Here is a 20,982-nt window from a genome sequence, read left to right as displayed (position 1 = left end):
TTTTCTTATTATGAGTCTCAAACATAAAAGTTAAACTTTTTTTAAACATTTTGGCCAACTTACTTCATTTGACATTAACTACTATTCATCTTATTATGAATTAATTATAATATCTATACAAATTGTGATGTATTACATATTCATGTGTAACAGCATACAACTGGATTCCTAGGACCAATAAAAATCAAATAAAGTCAAATATATTTGAAAATCCTACATTTCTAGTTGCTGAAGAAAGAATTTAGCCAAAATTCTCAAATCATAAACCGAAAGCATATGCTAAAAATGTTCTGTACTTGACTCAACACATGTGCGTACTTGTCAAGCAGATCTGAATGCTGCCAGATAGTTTTCATGGTTTCCACAACACTATAATGAAGCATCTCTGCATTGGGAAATGTTGGTGCATACACCATGGCTCTACCGCCAATACTATAAATGAGAGAGTCGGGAAAATCAACTGACTATGGCACTATTCCTCCCTCCCCTATCAACCTGTAATCAAAGATATCATCCAGTGAATTGCGAATAATGTGACTGAAATGTGCCGATGCCCTGTAACATGTAAGTGATATACTTCCATTTATTTTCTGGAGCTCATATTGTAGCAATCCTATTTCATGAGATTAGACTAGTTTTTCGAATTCCTCCATCAGTTCTATCTGGTAAGGATACTCTAGAAAAAGACAGACTAGTATATTTGTAGCACTTTCTAAGTGTTCTATCTGCTGATGTACTCAGTATTTGGTTCACTTTTCCCACAACATTTTCCGTTAAGAGTGCATTGTAAGTTGTTCATAACTGTAGTCCTTAGATGAATTGACAGTCTTTTATTTTGTGTAATTTATCATGTAATAGAAATTTAATGGAATCTGTTTTTAGTACTCATGTGGAAGTCCTCACACTTTTTATTGTTCACAATCAATTGCCACTTTTGATTGTGCAGATATCATTTTGTAATTTGTTTTGATCTTTTGATGATTTTACTGGATGCTTAATGATATCATCTGCAAACAAACTAAGAGAGCTGCTCAGATTATTTCCTAAATATGGATTACTGGCACCAGAGGACCTATGACACTTCCTTGAGGAACTCCAAATATAACTGGTTTCCCTTTATGACTTCGTTGATAATGTACTGGGGCATTTCTGACATGAAATCATGAGCCCAGTTGCACAGCTGAGGTGATAATCCATTGGCATGTAACTTGATTAGAAGCTGCTTGTGAGAAATTATTTTATAAGTCTCTTTAAATGTATGTATTTTTTGTGTTTATTTTTGGTGCATTTGAATGTTTTGGTATTCATCTTACTGCCTTGTGGTCACTAATTCCTGAATCCATCATTCTGCTCTCTATTTGCTCCCCATCTACATTTCATGTGGGCTTCTTTTCTAATTGCTCAAAGAATTTTTAAATTTTTTTGGCCTCCTCTTTGTTTCCTTTCCAGAAACGTTTCCTTCCAATACGTTTTTTAGATGCTTGCTGTGTCTAAATAAATGCCCAAAAGTATTATTTTTAGTTATTGTAGAGTCTATGAAGTTTCTTTTCTAAGTGGTCTCTTTCAAAAATCTTCATAGTCATCTTGCTCCTCGCCAGCGTTCTCCAAAGTCATGTATTCATCGCTTCTAAGCATTTTCTTCAGAAGTGCCAAGCCTCATCGCTGTAGAGACACACTGTATGTGAACATCTTAACAATATTTTTTCTTCGTTTTCCACAGTACTGAATAAAATTTCGTTAATAGTTCTTTCTTTCACTTTAAGCATGTTTCCTGTTACCAGCCTTTTCTTGATTTCTTTTCTATGTCTATTGTCTTCTGTAATTAAGAAGCCTAGAGAACAATTTCTTTATATTTTATTTCTTTCAGTTTTGATACAAGGTTTCCTTGCCATTTTTGATTTGCTTACATTCACAATTTTGTTCTTTTGTATCAGCTATAAAGGGAATTTAATCTTCAAATTTTGTTCAGTAAACGTTAACTCCAGGTAGTTTTGCACCAAACATCTTTATAGATAATTCAGAGAAAAAGTTAAACTAACATGATGATGTCTTACCACTTTTTCTTATTTTAGCTTTACATTGCTCTCCATTAATCTCTGTCCTCACACTTAAGGTTTTGTGTAGTATATGATTTTATATGTATAGCTTTCGAGTCTAAGAAAGTATATTTCAAGAGCTGTATTTGGTCTCAATTCTTACAATGCAGTTTCAAATTAAATTTTCATGATCTGAGGATCTGCTTCATCTTCTTGCACTGCTTCTCTTTCTTTGACGTAGCTTCTTCCATGGTGATGTCTTTTTCTTCAGAAAGTAATTCAAATATTACTCCTATCTGTTGATTACTTCATTGGTTTCCAGTAACATGTTTCACAGTTTACGTTCTATGGCAGATGATTATACGTTTGTCTCGAATAGTAAGTACTTAATCTTTCTGTATACTTCATCACTCATTCCATTTTTGCTGTTGTAGTCTTCAGTCAGACGACTAGTTTGTTGCAGCCCTCCATACTGGTCGACCTTGTACAGGTCTCTTTAATATTTATACTGGACTCGCATTCGGGAGGACGACGGTTCAATCCCGCGTCCGGCCACCCTGATTTAGGTTTTCCGTGATTTCCCTAAATCACTCCAGGCAAATGCCGGGATGGTTCCTTTGAAAGGGCACGGCCGACTTCCTTCCTCGTCCTTCCCTAATCCGATGAGACTGATGACCTCGCTGTCTGGTCTCCTTCCCCAAAATAACCAATCTTAATATTTGCTCACCTACCGTAAGCTACAACCGCTTGAACATGCACACTTGATCTACATGTACAATTTTGAATCCCCACACTTCCCTCCACTATCATGTCTCAGAATGTATCCTCTCAACCGATCTTTTCTTTTGGTCAGGTTATGTCATAAACTTTTTCTTCACAGTTTGGCTCAGTATCCCTTCATTACTTATTCAATCCACTCATCTCCACCATTTTTTCTATAGCACAGAATTTCAAATGCTTCTGTTCTCTTCTTGTTCACATGTTATCGTCCACATTTTACCTTCATATACCACTGCACTCCATATGAACATAAAAAATGACTTTCGACACTAAAATTTAAATTCACAGATAACGTATTTCTCTTTTTGAGGAAAGCTTTTCTTACCTTTGGCTGTCTACATTTTATATCCCCTCGACTTTGACCATCATTCATTTTTTCCTCCCAAAGTATCAAAACTCCTTCACTACTTTTAGTGTCTCGTTTCCTCAAATAATTTCCTCAGCATTGCCTGATTTAATTTGACTATATTCTGTTAACCTTATTAACTTTTGTTGATTTTCATCTTATAACCTTTTTGATGACACTATTCATTCTGTTCAACTGCCATTCCAAGTTCCATCTTCACAATAATACTCTCGAACATCGCGCGGAAAAAAACGACGCGTATATCTTTCCATGTGAGCTCTGATTTCCCTTAATTTGTTATAATGTTCGTTTCTCCCAATGTAGGTCAGCGTCAAAAAAATATTTTCAAATTCGGATGAGAAATTTGGTGATTGAATTTTGTGAGAAGATCCCACCGCAATGACAAACGACTTTGTTTGAACGATGTCCATGCCAAATCCGGCGTCATGTTTATGGCACTCTCGACCATATTTCTCGCTAATACAGAACGTGCTACCCTTCTTTGACCCTTCTCGATGCATTCCGTTAATCCTATCTGGTAAGGATCCCACGCCATGCAGCAGTACTCCAAAAGACGATGGACAAATGTAGTGTAGGTAATTTCTTTAATAGATCTGTTGCACCTTCTAAGTGTTCTGTCACTAAAACGCATTCTTTGGTTCGCCTTCCCCACAGTATTTTCGACGTGTTCTTTCCAATTGAAGTTGTTCGTAATTGTAATTCCTAGGTACTTAACTGAATTTGTGGCCTTTAGATTTGATGGATTTATCGTGTATCCGAAGTGGAACAGATTCCTTTTAGCACTCTTGTGTATGACCTCAAACTATTCGTTATTTAGGGTCAATTGCCAATTTTCGCATCATGCACATAACCTTTCTAAATCGTTTTGCAATTTGTTTGGACCTTCCGATAAACGACAGCATCATCTACGAACAAGCTAAGACGGCTACTCAGATTGTCTAGTTAATCATTTATGTAGATAAGGAACAACACAGGACCTTTAACACTAACCTGAGGAACGCCAGAAAACACTTCCGCCTTACTCGATGACTTTCAGTCAGTTACTATGAACTGTGGCCTCTCAGAGAGAAAAATCACGAATCCAGTCACATAACTGAGACGATACACATGTTCCAAAACCCTGCAGCATATCGACGTTAATGATATGGCCTTGTACGTTAGTGGATTACTCCTACTACCTCTTTTCAATATTGGTGTGGCCTGTGCAACTTTCCAGTCTGTGGGTAGGGATGTTCGTCGAGCGAGCGGTTGTATATGATTGTTAAGTATGGAGCTATTGCATCAGCATACCCTGAAAGGAACAAATTTGTATACAGTCTCGATTGGAAGACTTAATTTTAGTAAGTGATTTAAGTTGCTTCACTTCTCCGAGGATATCTACTTTTAAGATACTCATGTTGGCAACTATTCTTGATTCTAATTTTGGAATAATTACTTCGTCTTCTTTGGGGTAGCAATTTCGCAAGGCTGTGTTTAGCGTAGTAACTCCGCTTTGGCAGCACTGTCATCGACAGTATTTCCATTGCCATCGCGCAGAGAAGCCATTGACTGTGCATTTTCCTGCTGCTACGATATTTTTCGTGAGATTTTATGCCAGATTTCGAAATCAAGTTCCGTTGCGGCTGTTGTAAGGACCTCGCGTTAAGTCCGCGCTTAAGTTCGAGTTTCTGTAGAAGATCGCCAACCTTGGGGATTCTGCGTTCGTTTAAATCACGCATGCTTTTTTCGTTGCGTATGCATCAGTGTTCCGAGCTGTTTGGTGTATCACGCAGGATCAGCTCCGTCGTTTGCTAATTTGATTGGTAGATATTACTTCTTTGGATTCAAGTCACATCTGGTCTAAACTTACATTTTTAATTTGGAAGGAGTGGAGATTGTCTCTCAGGAAGGCGTTAAGCCAACTTTTATCTACTTTTTTGAATAGACATTTTTCGTTAATTTTTTGAGGATCTCAAAGTTATGGTATTCAGTCTCGCTACGACAACCCTGTGTTCACTAATTCCTGCATCCGTTTTGATGCTCGTTATTGGCTAAGATGTATTGGCTAAGATGTATTTGTTACCAAGAGGTCAAGTATGTTTTAACAACCGAATATTATTCGAGTAGGCCCATGGACTAATTGCTCGAACTAATTCTCAGAGAAAGCGTTAAGCACATTTTCAGATGATGTTTTACTCTTACTTTCGGATTTAAACATGTATTTTCACCAACATGTCGAGGATAAATTGGAGTTAGGCCGGTATTACACTATCAAATTTCTTTGTCAAAGATTTGATCAAAGATGTGATCCAATATTCCGTCAAATATATTTCACAAAGATCTTTGACGTAGCGGCAGAAGGGGTATTACACTATCATCAAATTTTTCGTCAAAGTTCAAGATGGCTGACAACTACAAATTGTTATTAACCGCAGCAGCTGCTTGTACCACAATTGCACTGTGTGCACATGTGATAGAGAAGCGGGGGAAAAAAGGATACGTACCTGGGTGAAGCCGTGGGTTTCACGACGAGACGATAAAAGCATTCAACAAAACTTGTTACGTGAGCTAATAGTGGAGGACGTCAAGTCGTACATCAATTACTTACCACTGGATGAGCATACATTTCAGTATGTGCTCAGTGAAATGATTCCTCATATCTCAAAACACAAAACTCACTTAAGAACTGCTATATCTGCAGAAGACAGGTTCACAGTAACACTTCGATTCCTTGCTACAGGAGAAAGTTACTCTAGCATACAGTACAGCACTCGAATTCCGAAGTGCACATTAAGTAAAATAATACCTGAAACGTGTGAAGCAATTTATAAAGCACTAAAGGACCAATGTCTGAAGGTAAATAAATGTTCAATATACTTTATGCTCATTAAGATCAATTTTTATTTTATTTTATTAACATAGCATGTACCAACTGGTGTCTGAAACTACAAAATTAATAGAGATGCATGAAGCGGATGAGGAGCTTTACATTGTGAGGCACCCTGATTATAAAAATAGATTACGAAGATTCGAGAGATACAAAAAATTATATATATACACTACTGGCCATTAAAATTGCTACACCAAGAAGAAATGCAGATGATAAACGGGTATTCTTTGGACAAATATATTATACTATAACTGACATGTGATTACATTTTCACGCAGTTTGGGTGCATAGATCCTGAGAAATCAGTACTCAGAACAACCACCTCTGGCCGTAATAACGGCCTTGATTCGCCTGGGCATTGAGTCAAACAGAGCTCGGATGGCGTGGACAGGTACAGCTGCCGATGCAGCTTCGACACGACACCACAGTTCATCAAGAGTAGTGACTGGTGTATTGTGACGAGCCAGTTGCTCGGCCACCATTGACCAGACGTTTTCAATTGGTGAGAGATCTGGAGAATGTGCTGGCCACGGCAACAGTCGAACATTTTCTGTATCCAGAAAGGCCCGTACAGGCCCTGCAACATGCTGTCGTGCATTATCCTGCTGAAATGTAGGGTTTCGCAGGGATCGAATGAAGGGTAGAGCCACAGGTCGTAACACATCTGAAATGTAACGTCCACTGTTCAAAGTGCCGTCAATGCGAACTAGAGGTGACCGAAACGTGTAACCAATGGCACCCCATACCATCACACCGGGTGATACGCCAGTATGGCGATGACGAATACGCGCTTCCAGTGTGCGTTCACCGCGATGCCGCCAAACACGGATGCGACCATCATGATGCTGTAAACAGAACCTGGATTCATACGAAAAAATGACTTTTGCCATTCGTGCACCCAGGTTCGTCGTTGAGTACACCATCGCAAGCATTCCTGTCCATCATGCAGTGTCAAGGATAACCACAGCCATGGTCTCCGAGCTGATAGTCCATACTGCTGCAAACGTCGTCGAACTGTTCGTGCAGATGGTTGTTGTCTTGCAAACGTCCCCATCTGTTGACTCAGGGATCGAGACGTGGTTGCGTGATCCGTTACAGCCATGCGGATAAGATGCCCGTCATCTCGACCACTAGTGATACGAGGCCGTTGGGATCCAGCACGGCGTTCCGTATTATCCTCCTGAACCCACCGATTCCATATTCTGCTAAGAGTCATTGGATCTCGACCAACGCGAGCAGCAAAGTCGCGATACGATAAACTGCTGTTTGTGTATGAGAAATCGGTTGGAAACTTTCCTCATGTCAGCACGTTGCAGGTGTCGCCACCGGCGCCAACCTTGGGTGAATGCTCTGAAAAGCTAATCATTTGCATATCACAGCATCTGCTTCCTGTCGGTTAAATTTCGTGTCTGTAGCACGTCATCCTCGTGGTGTAGCAATTTTAATGGCCAGTAGTGTATATATAAATGTAATTTATAAAATCGAATCTTCCTCCTCTATTCCAACCTGCTGCAAGGCAGCCTGGATATACCCAGAGGCGGAGGGTTGTGCTTGTTGAGTTGTCGCATGCAGCAAATCCCACCTGTCCATTAAATATTGCTGCAGACCGTGCATTGTAGCCGTTGTGAATTCCTTGCCACCCACATTTTCCATGTCACGCAGTTCTGCTGCGATGTGGGTGCCAAGGGTACGGCTCTGAGCACTATGGGACTTAACATCTATGGTCATCAGTCCCCTAGAACTTAGAACTACTTAAACCTAACTAACCTAAGGACATCATACACATCCATGCCCGAGGCAGGATTCGAACCTGCGACCGTAGCAGTCGCGCGGCTCCGGACTGAGCGCCTAGAACCGCTAGACCACCGCGGCACCAAGGGTACCGTAGCGGTCTTCTTGGACAGGCAGAGTTCTGGCAATATCAGCCACAGCCTTCAGTGTCCTGCTGGCCTCCACCATGACGTCTGTTGCCAGGTCTGTTGTGCCTTTGCCGGCCTCCGTGGCCGTGCGGTTCTAGGCGCTCCAGTCCGGAGCCGCGCTGCTGCTACGGTCGCAGGTTCGAATCCTGCCTCGGGCATGGTTGTGTGTGATGTCCTTAGGTTAGTTAGGTTTAAGTAGTTCTAAGTTCTAGGGGACTGATGACCACAGCAGTTGAGTCCCATAGTGCTCAGAACCATTTGAACCATTTTTTTGTTGTGCCTTCCTTGTTTCTGTGCGAGGCCGCTCTTGATGTTGGAGCTGTGGCTGTGGCTCGCTACATGCGACAGAAGGCTCTTGCATCTTATGCTATAAAATAAGAGATGAAAGCCATTAGTTACATACTTCCTTCCACATACATAGATCTTAATTTATTTACAGGTACCCACAAGCAGAGGAGAGTGGGAGCAAATTGCACAGGATTTCGAGAAGAAGAGGAACTGTTATAACACTATAGGAGCAATGGACGGAAAGCATATTCGTTATTAAACTTCACGCGCTCGCGCGGGCGTTGAAGTAACCGCCTTTTTGCAATTTCGCGCCATACTTACTCCACAAAGGTAACGAGGCGGCGGGAGGGACATGTATTCTCTAGTTGCACCTTTTTCCGACAGATGCTGCTCAAAGTTCGTCCAAGTCGCACCTCTCTGCCTCTCAGGACAAGTTCAAATAGGTCCAAACACGTTCGGCGGTCAGTTTACCGCCTTGCGAGCGCTTACGGCACTTACAAAAACGATCAGTTACCGCCTTGCGAGCGCTTTCGAGACTTTGTTCTACTCGTCTACTTCGGAATGTAAGTATTTCTTTTTGTAATTCCCCTATAATTCCTCAATTTTACAGACTGTTCCAAATCTCTAGTGAATGTGCATTACTTTCTATAAATTTTGCCATTCACAAATTCTGTTTTTCTTTCTACTTTAGCCCTTCGTCATTCTAACAAATTTCTGTTGGCAAAAGTAACAATTATTTTTATTTTTTAAAGGGAACGACGAAACCTTCCGTCTGATGACATACATAGAATCTTGGCTGAATTGGAGAGAGAGGAAGCAGAGGGGAAAGGCCCTGAGGAATCCCAAGAAGATGACGTTTCCGATGACGCAGATTATGAATAAGAAGGGATTGAAGTGATATACGTCAAAGTGATTCGGAAATTGATTTGGAAAACGGGGGAGAAAATAACATAGATCAACAGGAGCTACCAACAAATGACATCAGATTTTATATAGGTAAGGACATGGAAACTATTTGTGTTAGCAGTGCCAATATTACCAGCACAAAATCAAAGTCAAAAAATATAATCAAAACTCTACCAGGCCCTAGAGGACAAGCCAGACAATGTGAAACTCTACTGGAAAGTTTTCAGTGTATAATAACTCCCGAAATGGTAGAAGGATCGTAAGGTACACGATTATTTATATTGAAAGGAAAAAAAATGGCACGTCAAGCACTGGCAGAAGGAAGCAGTAACTCTTGAAGTACGTGAGAGGAATTATAAGCCGACAACAACGGCTGAAATGTTAGCATTGTTTGGTGCTCTGTTTTTGATTGCGGTCAAAAGAAGAACCCGTGCAAATTTCTCCGAATATTTCAATAGCAATGGAACAGGTCTGACAATTTTGCAAGTCAATTTCAGCCTAAATAGATTTAGATTTTTGCTACGAGGTATAAGTCTTGATGACCTAAACACGAGATTGGAACGTCAAGCAACGGACAAACTTGCTCCTATACGAGAAATTTTGTCTTCTTTCATTGCTAACAGCCAAAAATCATTCAGTTTAGGGGAATTTGTCACTGTTGATGAGATGTTGGTTGCGTTTAGAGGACGATGTTCATTCATCCAGTACATGTCTCAAAAACCAGCCAAATACGGGTTAAAAATGTATGCATTGTGTGATGCACGCACTTTTTATACGTATAATTTAGAAGTGTACTGCGGAAAACAAGTTCCAGGCCCTAACGTACTCTCCAACAAACCATATACGACGTGGTCACTAGATTGGTTGATGCATAGCAGGAACAAATAGAAATGTAACAACTGATAATTATTTTTCAAGTTACCCGTTGGCTGAAAACCTCCTTAGCAAAGGCCTCACTTTTTTAGGTACAATGAGAAAAAATAAAAAATAAATTCCCCCAGAATTTGTGACAGTAAATGGAAATGCAGTGGCAGGAGACTACATGTTCGGTTGTCAAGATGACAAAACTTTGATTTCTATGATTACAAAAAAAAAAAAAGGAAAGATGTAGTAGTGCTCTCTACAATGCATGATACCGACATCATTGATGAAGATACCAAAAAACCTGTACAAATCACAGACTATAATTCAACCAAAGGTGGAGTTGATACTGTAGACCTCATGTGCTCCAGAATCTAAACATCAAGAAGAACACAAAGGTGGCCTGCATGTATATTTTTCCGCTTACTTGACTTGGCAGGAATAAATTCGTTACACATTTTTTAATTCAACACAGGAAATATGAAAGAAAAAACGAAAAGACAATTCTTACATGCGTTATCTTTGGAACTGATGAGCGAAAACCTGAAAGAAAGAGCTAAATTGAAGCATTTACCAAAAGATTTGTTAGTAATTTTGGAAAATTACGGAGAGAGTGACGTAGTTTATCCAGCTGTAAGAACCCCTACAAGGAGAGGAATGTGTTCTTTGTGTGGCCCAAAAAAAGAATATAAAAACAAAGCGAGAATGCGGTGAATGTGGAAGAAACGTCTGTCTACGACATTCAACCACTACAGTTACGTGCAATAATTGTTGTCAGCCTCAAAACGAAAATGAAATGGATACAGACTGATCAGCATTTTTCATCTGACAGAAATGTTTGTGACGTTTTCAGTCAAAAATTCTTTTTTCAAAGCAAAAATAGCTTTTCTTGTGACGAATTAAGACAGTGAATTATTCTAGTCTCAAGTATTACATTATATAGTCCCAAAACATCACAATTAAAAAAATGTTCTTATATTTCATTTGGGTATTTGGCTTCCTTTTTGTATTCCATTGTATATTTTATTGTTAAATAAATAATTGTGATTACAAATGTGTTTGCGATATTGTGTGAGATATCCTATGTCGATATTTTATGGAAATATGACCTTTAAAAACGGAAAACCTCAAGAGATTGATGAAAACTCTCGAGCGGTCGGGTGACTATTTCTAGCGCGAGGTAGTGGATCACACTTTTTCAATTACAAATCCTTCAACAGTATCATTTTATTTGCCATGGTAGATGCTTCCTACAAATTTTTGTATGTTGATGTAGGAACTAATGGGCGTGTTGGTGATGCTGGAGTGTTTCCAAAAAGCAAACTACGTGTGTCTCAATGACCGACCTATTCTCAACATTCCTGAAGGCAGGAAGCTTGGGAACACAAACATTACAACTCCAATGGTTGTACTGGCAGATGACGCTTTTCCTCTAAGTTATAACATTATGAAGCCATATCTCTTAAAAGGAATAACAAAAGAAGAAAAGGTTTTCAATTACAGTCACGAGGAAGAAGATTAGTGGAGAGCAGCTTTGGCATTCTTGCAAATCGTTTCAGGATTTTTCTTACTACCATTAATCTGCCTCCAGAAAAAATTAGGCTATCACAATTACACTGGCTACCTGCACACTGCACAACTTGTTAACTGAGAGATTAAAACACTTCTACACTCGCCAGGAAACAGTGTCTGCCGTAGTAGGAGACTGCGGGTCTAGTGCAGCAGGGGATACAACCCGTCAGCTTTGAACAATGACGTCATTCCTTAGTCATAGATCGTTATGTCTTCACTTCGAGGCATAGATAATAAAGCAGTTCTGTGTTCTAATAAGCACTATCATTAAAATAATTGAATGTAAATCTAAAAGCGATCGCTTGATATTGGGTGCATCATTTTACTGATTGCTTAATGAAGTAGGATCGGTTTATTCTATCTCGTGAGATTTTTTTTAAAAAAAAGCCAAAAAACTCTTATTACGTACTGAAGGGAGCTAGAACACTAAGAAGAATCGCTTCTCGGCTTTTGACAAGATATTGCTTAATAAAGTAGGATCAGTTTATTCTATCTCGTGAGATGTTTTTTTTTTTAAAGCCAAAAAGCACTTATTAGGGAGCTGCTTAATAAAGTAGGATCAGTTTATTCTATCTCGTGAGATTTTTTTTTTAAAAAGTCAAAAAATCGTTTCTTTACTGATTGCTTAATGAAGTAGGATCAGTTTATTCTATCTCGTGAGATTTTTTTTTTTAAAAAGCCAAAAAACTCTTATTACGTACTGAAGGGAGCTAGAACACTAAGAAGAATCGCTTCTCGGCTTTTGACAAGATATTGCTTAATAAAGTAGGATCAGTTTATTCTATCTCGTGAGATTTTTTTTTAAGTCAAAAAACACTTATTACGTACTGAAGGGAGCTAGAACATTAAGAACAATCGCTTCTCGGCTTTTGACAAGATATTGCTTAATAAAGTAGGATCAGTTTATTCTATCTCGTGAGATTTTTTTTTCTTAAGTCAAAAAACACTTATGCTTTTGACAAGATCAATGTTTATCTCTCTCGCATTCCTTTGTTTCTCAACATTCTCCTCAGCTCTTTCATCTCTGTAATACATGCTCTCTGGCGACTTGTGACGTCATTGTTCAAAGCCGACGGGTTGTATCCCCTGCTGCACTAGTCCCGGAGACTGCACTTATCCTGAGACACAAAGCACTGAGAACCTACAGCGAATGGAACCAATAGCTTGCCAAGCTGCTTCTAGACGTTCAGTACACGGGAGAGCAGTTAGAGAAATAGAGAATACTTTTAAGACATTTTACAATGGCGCTGGGAAAGACCCTGGCAAGATAATCACATTTAGTAATGTAAAATGTAAACAAATATACATACCTCAAACATTTCTTCAAATGTTGGTCTAGCACTTTCACTTTCAGTGCTTTCGATGTTACAGACACACTCTCGTCCGCCTCTGTCGCCTGGTCCAGAAACTTCAGCACGTGGAACCAGTACACTTGTGGAGTATACGCCGCCTGTGCACTGGCTCCACTTTTGCTTTTATGCATCTGCAATAATAGTAATGAAAATAATGTAAACTACTTATAGTTTACGTAAACATTATTATATGCTTCAAGTCGCTGCAGTGAACAAATTAATGCTAATCATTTGTATGACATGTAAACTTTACTTGCATAAATAAAAAGAAAGAAATATGTCGATACGTACTTTCGCTTTCTCGTAGGAGTAACTTGTGCGGAGGCCATCAATTTTCTTTTTTATGTCTTCAGCCATACACCCAGGCCGTATGTCACGGCTAATAACCTCCGAAAGATTTGTGTAACTCTTCAATCTTCGTAGTCTATTTTTATAATCAGGTTGCCTCACATTGTAAAGCGCCTCATCCGCTTCATACATCTCTATTAATTTTGTGATAGACGCCACACACCAATTGTACTTTCCGGCCATGTTTACAAACACAGTAAAAATGACAGAACGCTGCAGCGATGCTAGCACTCCACATGGTAACCTACCGCATTGCAGTGAACAAAAGACAAGCGACTTCTTTGATCAAATCTACGGCGAGGCCCTAGATTTGATCAAATATTTGACGACATTTGTCGAAGTTCCCTATTACACCATCAAATATCTTTGACAAAGATATTGGACAAAGAAATTTGATAGTCTAATACCGGCCTTACCACTAACTATAATTGTATGAGTCGGGTACATGTTGAAATGAAACTGCTACGCAAAAACAAAAATTATTAATTAATTAAATAAATTGCTCTTTGACTTTTTGTCTTTGACAAAGATAAGATAGGTATTGCATAAAAAAACTCTTTTGAATTTGTTGCCTTGATGCATACATTACCTGTCAAATACAAACAATATGTGAAAAAATTTGACTATAGATGAATGCGTTTTTCTTCGTGGCTGCTGTAAGGAGAGAACGGGTTAGGTACAGGATGAGGTGGCGGTCGGAGGTTTCTGCTTATCCGGTTTTCAGAGAACGCCAAGCAAAGTCGGAGAAAATTGCTACAACTCGCTATGAAGACGCCGTCTCCTTTGGCAGCTACAATATTCACAGTTGCCGTATGATTTTCTTTTCCGGAAACACTTTCAGAATGATAAAAGTTGAACAACAGTGGAAGTATGATATCTTTTGACTAATAAACTGGTCGCTTAGGGAACGTCTTGAACATACAAGCTGACGGCGAAATACTGCGCGTCGTTCAGACTGTGATAGTAGCAGATTCGCCCAGTATTGTTAATTCGTGAAGAAATCACTATGCACTGTATTGCCCCTAAACACACTAATATTTCTTATGAAGGTCGGAGGATCCAACAGCGAATAAAGGTTTGTAAAGATATTTACCTCCCTTTTTTTCCACAAATTCAATTTTTATTTTTGATAATCACGATTACATGTTGACCTCTGCACTTCAAATTACTTCTACATGCAAACTTATCTGACATCAAAAAGGCACAATGTCCAGTCGGCATTTCTTATCTCCAATAATTACAACAAAACATAGATGCTCCTCTTTTTTTCAGCAAAGAGCTTTGTCGTCAGAGCAAAGAGCATTGTCGCATCAAATTCCGGTAGCGCATCACCGCTGGTACTCGCAGCGGGAATATTACAATCATATTACATTAAGTAGGGACATTCTTTAAACATTCAATCAATTATATGATCTGAGTTGGATGGTCGTTAGAAGGGTCTAATTATTATATTATTGCCAAGAATATTCTCTACCTGCTTCTGACTCAGAAGGAACCATCTATTCCAATTTCGCAGTGAAATAGACTAGGTACTTCTAACAGCAGCAAACGCCACCGTCAACATATTTAGCCTGTCTTTTCCGAACATCGTTATGCCCTTCGACAGAATTTCAGCTGAACGTATCTTGGGCTGTAGCCAGCTTTCAGTGTCTATAACGATTTGAGCATCAGTACTTTCTATTAGCGCTTGGAGCTCTGGTACTTTCCCACCACAGCTCTGACAATTTACAACTGTTATACCAATGGTTCCTAGATCTACATTCTTCCTGTGTCTGATCTGCTCCTTTTGAGACTAAGCCCTATTTGTGCTTCCCTGAGAGCCTCTAATCTAAAGAACCGCCCAGTCCACGTCACACAGCCCCCACTACCCATTTAATGGACTCCTGACCTATTTAGCAGTCTGCATGGTCGCGGGGAACTGTGTGAGCCTCTTGATTCACGAGTACCAGAGATTCACAGTCGGTCTTGTCGACTATGGTGCAAATGGTGAGCTCTGCTTTCATCTTGTGCGTAAGACTGGCAGCCTTTACCACTTCTTATAACCACTCGAAACCAGAGAGTATCTCTTCCTATCCAAAGTAACACAGGCCATTGGTACCTACGTGAGCCACCGCCTGCAGTTGGCTGCAACCTATGCTCGTCATGGCATCTGCAATAACTCATTCCACATCTGGAATGACTCCACCTGTTGTGCACACAGAATGTGGCTTTCTTACCCTCCTTGGCAGCCATGTTCCTAAAGGTACCCACAACATGCCTAACATTGGATCTCTCAGCTACCAATAATCCCACTCTCTATGGCTGCCTTGATCTTGCAGACTGAGAGCTTCCTCTGAAACAGGACAAGCGACTTTTGAGAGGTTTCCTCTGAAACAGGACAAGCAACTGTATCTCGCTGAGGGACACTGTCAGCCACAGACAGCACCTGGAACCCGTGTGTCAGGCTAATTGGGGAGGCCTTATGTACCCTGCCATGCCCTGAGACGACCTCCCACTTGACCACAGGTGAGGGGTCAATCGCAGTGCGAGCAGTAACCGGGCTGGCCATTGGTGAGGACCGATTGGTGAGTTCGTGAGTCATGCTGGACGTGTGTTGGATTACCACGGCCAGCCCACAACAGTGATGCAGCCTCAAGTTTTGTGGACTAGACAGTTTTAATCAGTTGCTGCATAAGTTCGTTTTCAGTAAATGTTGTTTGCCCTAAAGGGAGGATTACAACGAATGTCATCAGCAATTCTCAAAGTATTCACTTCTTCACTCTGAACTTTCTCGCTTTCCCCGTTTCCTTTTGTTTTCTTCCCTGGTTCTTTAACATACCAACTGAATAGCATACAAGACTGGCTACAACAATATCTAATTAAACTCTAAACTCCATCCGAACAGGACTTGGAAGGCCCAACAGTGCCGACCAGCCGCCATGTCATCCTCAGCCCACTGGCGTCACTTGATGCGGATATGGAGGGGCATGTAGTCAGCACACTGCTCTCCCAGCCTTATGTCAGTTTATGAGACTGAAGCCGCTGCTTCTCAATCCAGTAGCTCGTCAGTTTGCCTCACAAGGACTGAGTGCACCCCGCTTCCCAACAGCACTCAGCAGACCAGACGTCACCAATCCAAGTGGTAGCCCAGCCAACAGCGCTTAACTTCAGTGATCTGATGGAAACTGGTGTTACCACTGCGGCAAGGCCGTTGGCACAATATCCCGTACACTTCTCAGTTACTGCCTCCCTTTTATGTCCTTTAACTCTTTTAAAGTGCAGTCTGGTCTCTGTAGAAATTTTTATCTGAAAAGGTAACTAGTTGTGGTATTGATGTGGAGATTCCAGCCTTTGTTGCCGATGAACAGCAGTCAGCATGGGTGAATGAACCAGTCAACTCCTGTAGAGGCCCATAAGCAGCAATGTTCACTGACTGGTCATTGAAGAGTTGATAGCCTCTTGGTTCATGTGGGCTGTTCAACAGTTGCATGTCTGTTTGATTGTACATATCTCCTTAGCTGTCACTCACTCTTATCATTCATGGCCTGTTTCCACCACAGTTGCCTCAGCATTAGTTTTCGACAGCTCTGTTTTGATATGCACGGTATACTTTAACTGCAGCAGCACACAAACAGTTTACAAACTTAGCCATTTACAAAATGCTTCCACCCTTGGCACGAAAGCCAATGATCATGCTAAATCGCTCCATTTCCATATTACAATACTGACTGTACTGTTTTCCATGTCCCCCTGACATGTTAGTGCTGTCATCTGCGTCTGTCATTGGTTATTGCACATTGACTTCAAACATAGGTCCTGGTCACATTAATGTGACTGGACTATATATATATATATATACAACTAAATAAAAGAAATAAAAAAATAAACCTAAAAACAAAGATGATGTGACTTACCAAATGAAAGTGCTGGCAGGTCGACAGACACACAAACGAACACAAACATACACACAAAATTCAAGCTTTCGCAACAAACTGTTGCCTCATCAGGAAAGAGGGAAGGAGAGGGAAAGACGAAAGGATGTGGGTTTTAAGGGAGAGGGTAAGGAGTCATTCCAGTCCCGGGAGCGGAAAGACTTACCTTAGGGGGAAAAAAGGACGGGTATACACTCGCACACACACACATATCCATCCACACATATACAGACACAAGCATGTCTACGTGGAATGTTTCCTTCTATTATAACCAAATAAAAAAATAAAATATATATGGCTGCCTGCTGGTCATTTACAGGTGCTTTTTTATTAATTTTTTTATGTCTGATCACCTCTACTCAAGAATTTCCTTGTTGTATACAAGGAGTTGTTAACGAAAGACCTCTGTAACTTACATTTGAAAGCAGAGTTTTGTAGCTGCATATTTCACCCTTTTCTGTGTCACAATTAGATTCATTAAAGGGTAATGCAGATCATTTTCTCTGCTAGAGATGTAGTTGTGCATATCTCTGACTGTTACCTTGATACCACAATTGAGGATGACATCAGCACATTGCTGAGAATGCTCCCCACACAATTGTGAAGGTTCTGCCGTCCCTTGAGCAGTTTGATAGGACCTGATGAGGCATTCTTGGAACATGTTAATGCAGAGCTTGCGAAATAGCTCAGGACAGAAGTACATTCACATATGAGAATGACTTATGCATAGCCCTCCCCACTCAATCACATCATACACAACATGGTGTGCATATGAGTGTTTATGGTATGAGGCTACATGCATGTCTAATTACCAGAAACAGTATTCATCCTACCTCAATTTTATGTTCTGTACATTTTTTTTTCAGGTAAATTTGTCCAAAACACAGAGCTGCAAAATAAATGTAATTGCCATAGGAAAACAGACCATTGTAGCTTGTAGAAGCCCAAGGACATTAAAGAAAATGCATTTAGCATTCTCCATCAAAGAATAGGAAGCTCATAAATAAAAAAGATGAACATCATTTATTGAATGATTTTTGGGTCTTTTAACAGTGATATGGGACTTCTCATCATTATGCAGTGGAAATAAAAAGCTCAAATATATAAACACAAAGTACATAAAATGTTTTCATAGAGATAGGACAGGTGGCAGATTGTGGTCTTCTGAAAAAACCAATCCCAGCATTTGCCTGAAATGATTTTAGAAAACCTGAATTATGATGACCAGACATACTCCATCCTCCCAAATACTGAGTCAGCGTCTTAACAACTGCACTGTGTCATTTGATATTCCATATTATACAATGTTCTTTTGAGTATACACAATTTGTACCACACAAAAATAATATAAATGAGGTTTTACACTGTTTCTTCACATGTCTCTATATTACCACTGCAACACTATAGACAATCATTGGCAGTTCTGAGCCTACGGACATGCTGCTGTCTCCATTCCATTCTATTCAGTCTTTCCAGAAAACTGCTTCCAGACACATAAACATGGTATTATGCATGTCTCCATGCTCTCCCTTCAGTCCACATGGAAAACTGAGTCAGCATCCCACATGGTGATTGAGATGTTGATTGAGCTCAGGAGAATGACGAGATGTTTTCAATATGCACTGTACATCTTGCCATATCATTTTCTTGTCAAAGCATTACATTGTGATATTTATTGTAATATGGTGGTGTGTTGTAGCTGTCCCTTTCGTATTAACCCCTACTCTCTAGGTTAATCTGTTATTGCTTAGTATCTATTACTTATGAAGAAAGTTTCAGCTGCCGTTTTTTTAAATAGATGTATTTAGTAATCTTTTTTAATCTCCTTTGGCAATTTGTTATAAAATTTCATTCCCTGACAGTGGCTCTTGTTCCACGATTATATGTAGAACTATTAGTGAAATACTAATGTTTTCCTTGATATGCGCAACAGATTCGTAGATGTACTTGATTGATGCAGTAAGGAAATCCAGTTTTTAAAACAGCTCTTTACAGTGAGCCTGAGTGCTACTTTTAGTTATTATTCTTACAGCCCTTTTATGCAGCTTAAAAACTGTGTCCATGTTTTGTGCCTGCTTGTCCCAGAGAAGAAACCCATACGTAAGAATTGAGTTCATATAAGAATAGCACATCAGCACAAGACACTGGCTGTTACATAATAATGGCAGAACACTATGAGCATAATATTCTGATAACATTATTTTTGACAGTGTTTTTGTGCACTCATTCTGTGTTAACTGACGATTAATAATCTCATATTTGCACAGGAAAATGAAAGAATTGACAGAAATTCAACATACAAACTGTGCATGGCATAGCACATAAAGAAATAATTGAAATTGAGGCGATTTGTCTTGATGGATACAAGCTAATGTCAATCAATCATCCAACTAATAAGAAGGAAGGGAGAGTGGCTACCTAAGCAAAAATTAGAGTTAAGTTCCAGAGCCTTAAAGTTAACGAATATCATGAACAGCTTTTTGCAGCTTTGCCACTGTAATGGATCAGGAAATACACAAGCTTGTACCATTGGCAGTTTTATAATATTGACTGAGGATACACGGAATAATTGTTATCTGTCTTTATATTATTTTTCACAGTGTGATTCCCAACAAGGATTGAAAGATCAAGTGTAACAGCTACTGAAAATTTGTATTTAGACCCAATAGCCTGCAGTGACCATCTGCAAAAACCAATAGTCTATGGCTTATCTGACCACTGTGGTCAATGTTAACAGTTCAGTTACATACAGATTATAAAACAAAAGTAATGCGTTCAATAATAATAAACAGTAACTCAATTACAGTGCTTAGGAACAAATTATGTGAAGAATACTGGGGAGAAATACACAAATCAAACAGTGCTGGTGGAAAATTTAACAATTTCTGAACCATATTCTTACAGCACTTTGGTTCTTGTTTTCCCCTAAAACAAATAAGGGCAAAACTGAACAGAAGCAATGCTAAGGGATGGGTCACTCATGATGTTGAACTATCTTGTGCTAGGAAGACAGAGCTCTACCTAACTCAGAAGATATGTTGTAGTCAAGAGTCAAAATGCCATTACCACCTACCAGTTTTGTAAAATCCTTCAATATGTCACTAAAGAAGTAAAACTCACATACCTTATTCAATAAATATAACACTCCAATAATAAATGTAACACTCCAAAAATAACTATAACACTCCAAGAATAAGGCAAAAACCATTTGGAACATTATATATATATATATATGGTTATAATAGAAGGAAACATTCCACGAAGGAAAAATATACCTAAAAACAAAGATGATGTGACTTACCAAATGAAAGTGCTGGCAGGTCGATAGACACACAAACGAACACAAACATACACACAAAATTCAAGCTTTCGCAACAAACTGTTGCCTCATCAGGAAAGAGGGAAGGAGAGGGAAAGACGAAAGGATGTGGGTTTTAAGGGAGAGGGTAAGGAGTCATTCCAGTCCTGGGAGCGGAAAGACTTACCTTAGGGGGAAAAAAGGACGGGTATACACTCGCACACACACACATATCCATCCACACATATACAGACACAAGCAGACATATTTAAAGACATATATTTAAAGACATATAAACAGTGACCCAATGATATCTAGGTGCCAAAATCAGCCTTGGTGGAAATTGCACTTCCAAATCATTTGCCATTACCAGTATGTTCACTGATTACTTTCTCGTAGCAGCAGTAAATATGCAACCCACTAATAAACAACCGAATATATGTGCATTAGAGTTACTTGTGAAGACACTGCATGC

General features: G+C 39.6%; 1 protein-coding gene across 1 annotated transcript in view; it reads right to left on the bottom strand.

Annotated features, from left to right (window-relative positions):
• The window catches only part of LOC126088219 (uncharacterized), a 41,603-nt gene extending 28,139 nt beyond the window's left edge, over nucleotides 1–13,464 (bottom strand). Inside the window, exons 1-3 of the mRNA XM_049906346.1 lie at nucleotides 13,242–13,464; nucleotides 12,909–13,081; nucleotides 8,220–8,338 (exon numbers count right to left, since the gene is read on the bottom strand). Of these exons, the coding sequence (XP_049762303.1) occupies nucleotides 8,220–8,338; nucleotides 12,909–13,081; nucleotides 13,242–13,430 (481 nt within the window). The 5' untranslated portion in view covers nucleotides 13,431–13,464. The remainder of the gene's footprint in view (nucleotides 1–8,219; nucleotides 8,339–12,908; nucleotides 13,082–13,241) is intronic.
• Nucleotides 13,465–20,982: the final 7,518 nt, after the last annotated feature.

The sequence above is a fragment of the Schistocerca cancellata genome, chromosome 6, assembly GCF_023864275.1.
Source record: "Schistocerca cancellata isolate TAMUIC-IGC-003103 chromosome 6, iqSchCanc2.1, whole genome shotgun sequence".
NCBI lineage: Eukaryota > Metazoa > Arthropoda > Insecta > Orthoptera > Acrididae > Schistocerca > Schistocerca cancellata.
This window is presented reverse-complemented; position numbering and strand designations above follow the sequence as displayed.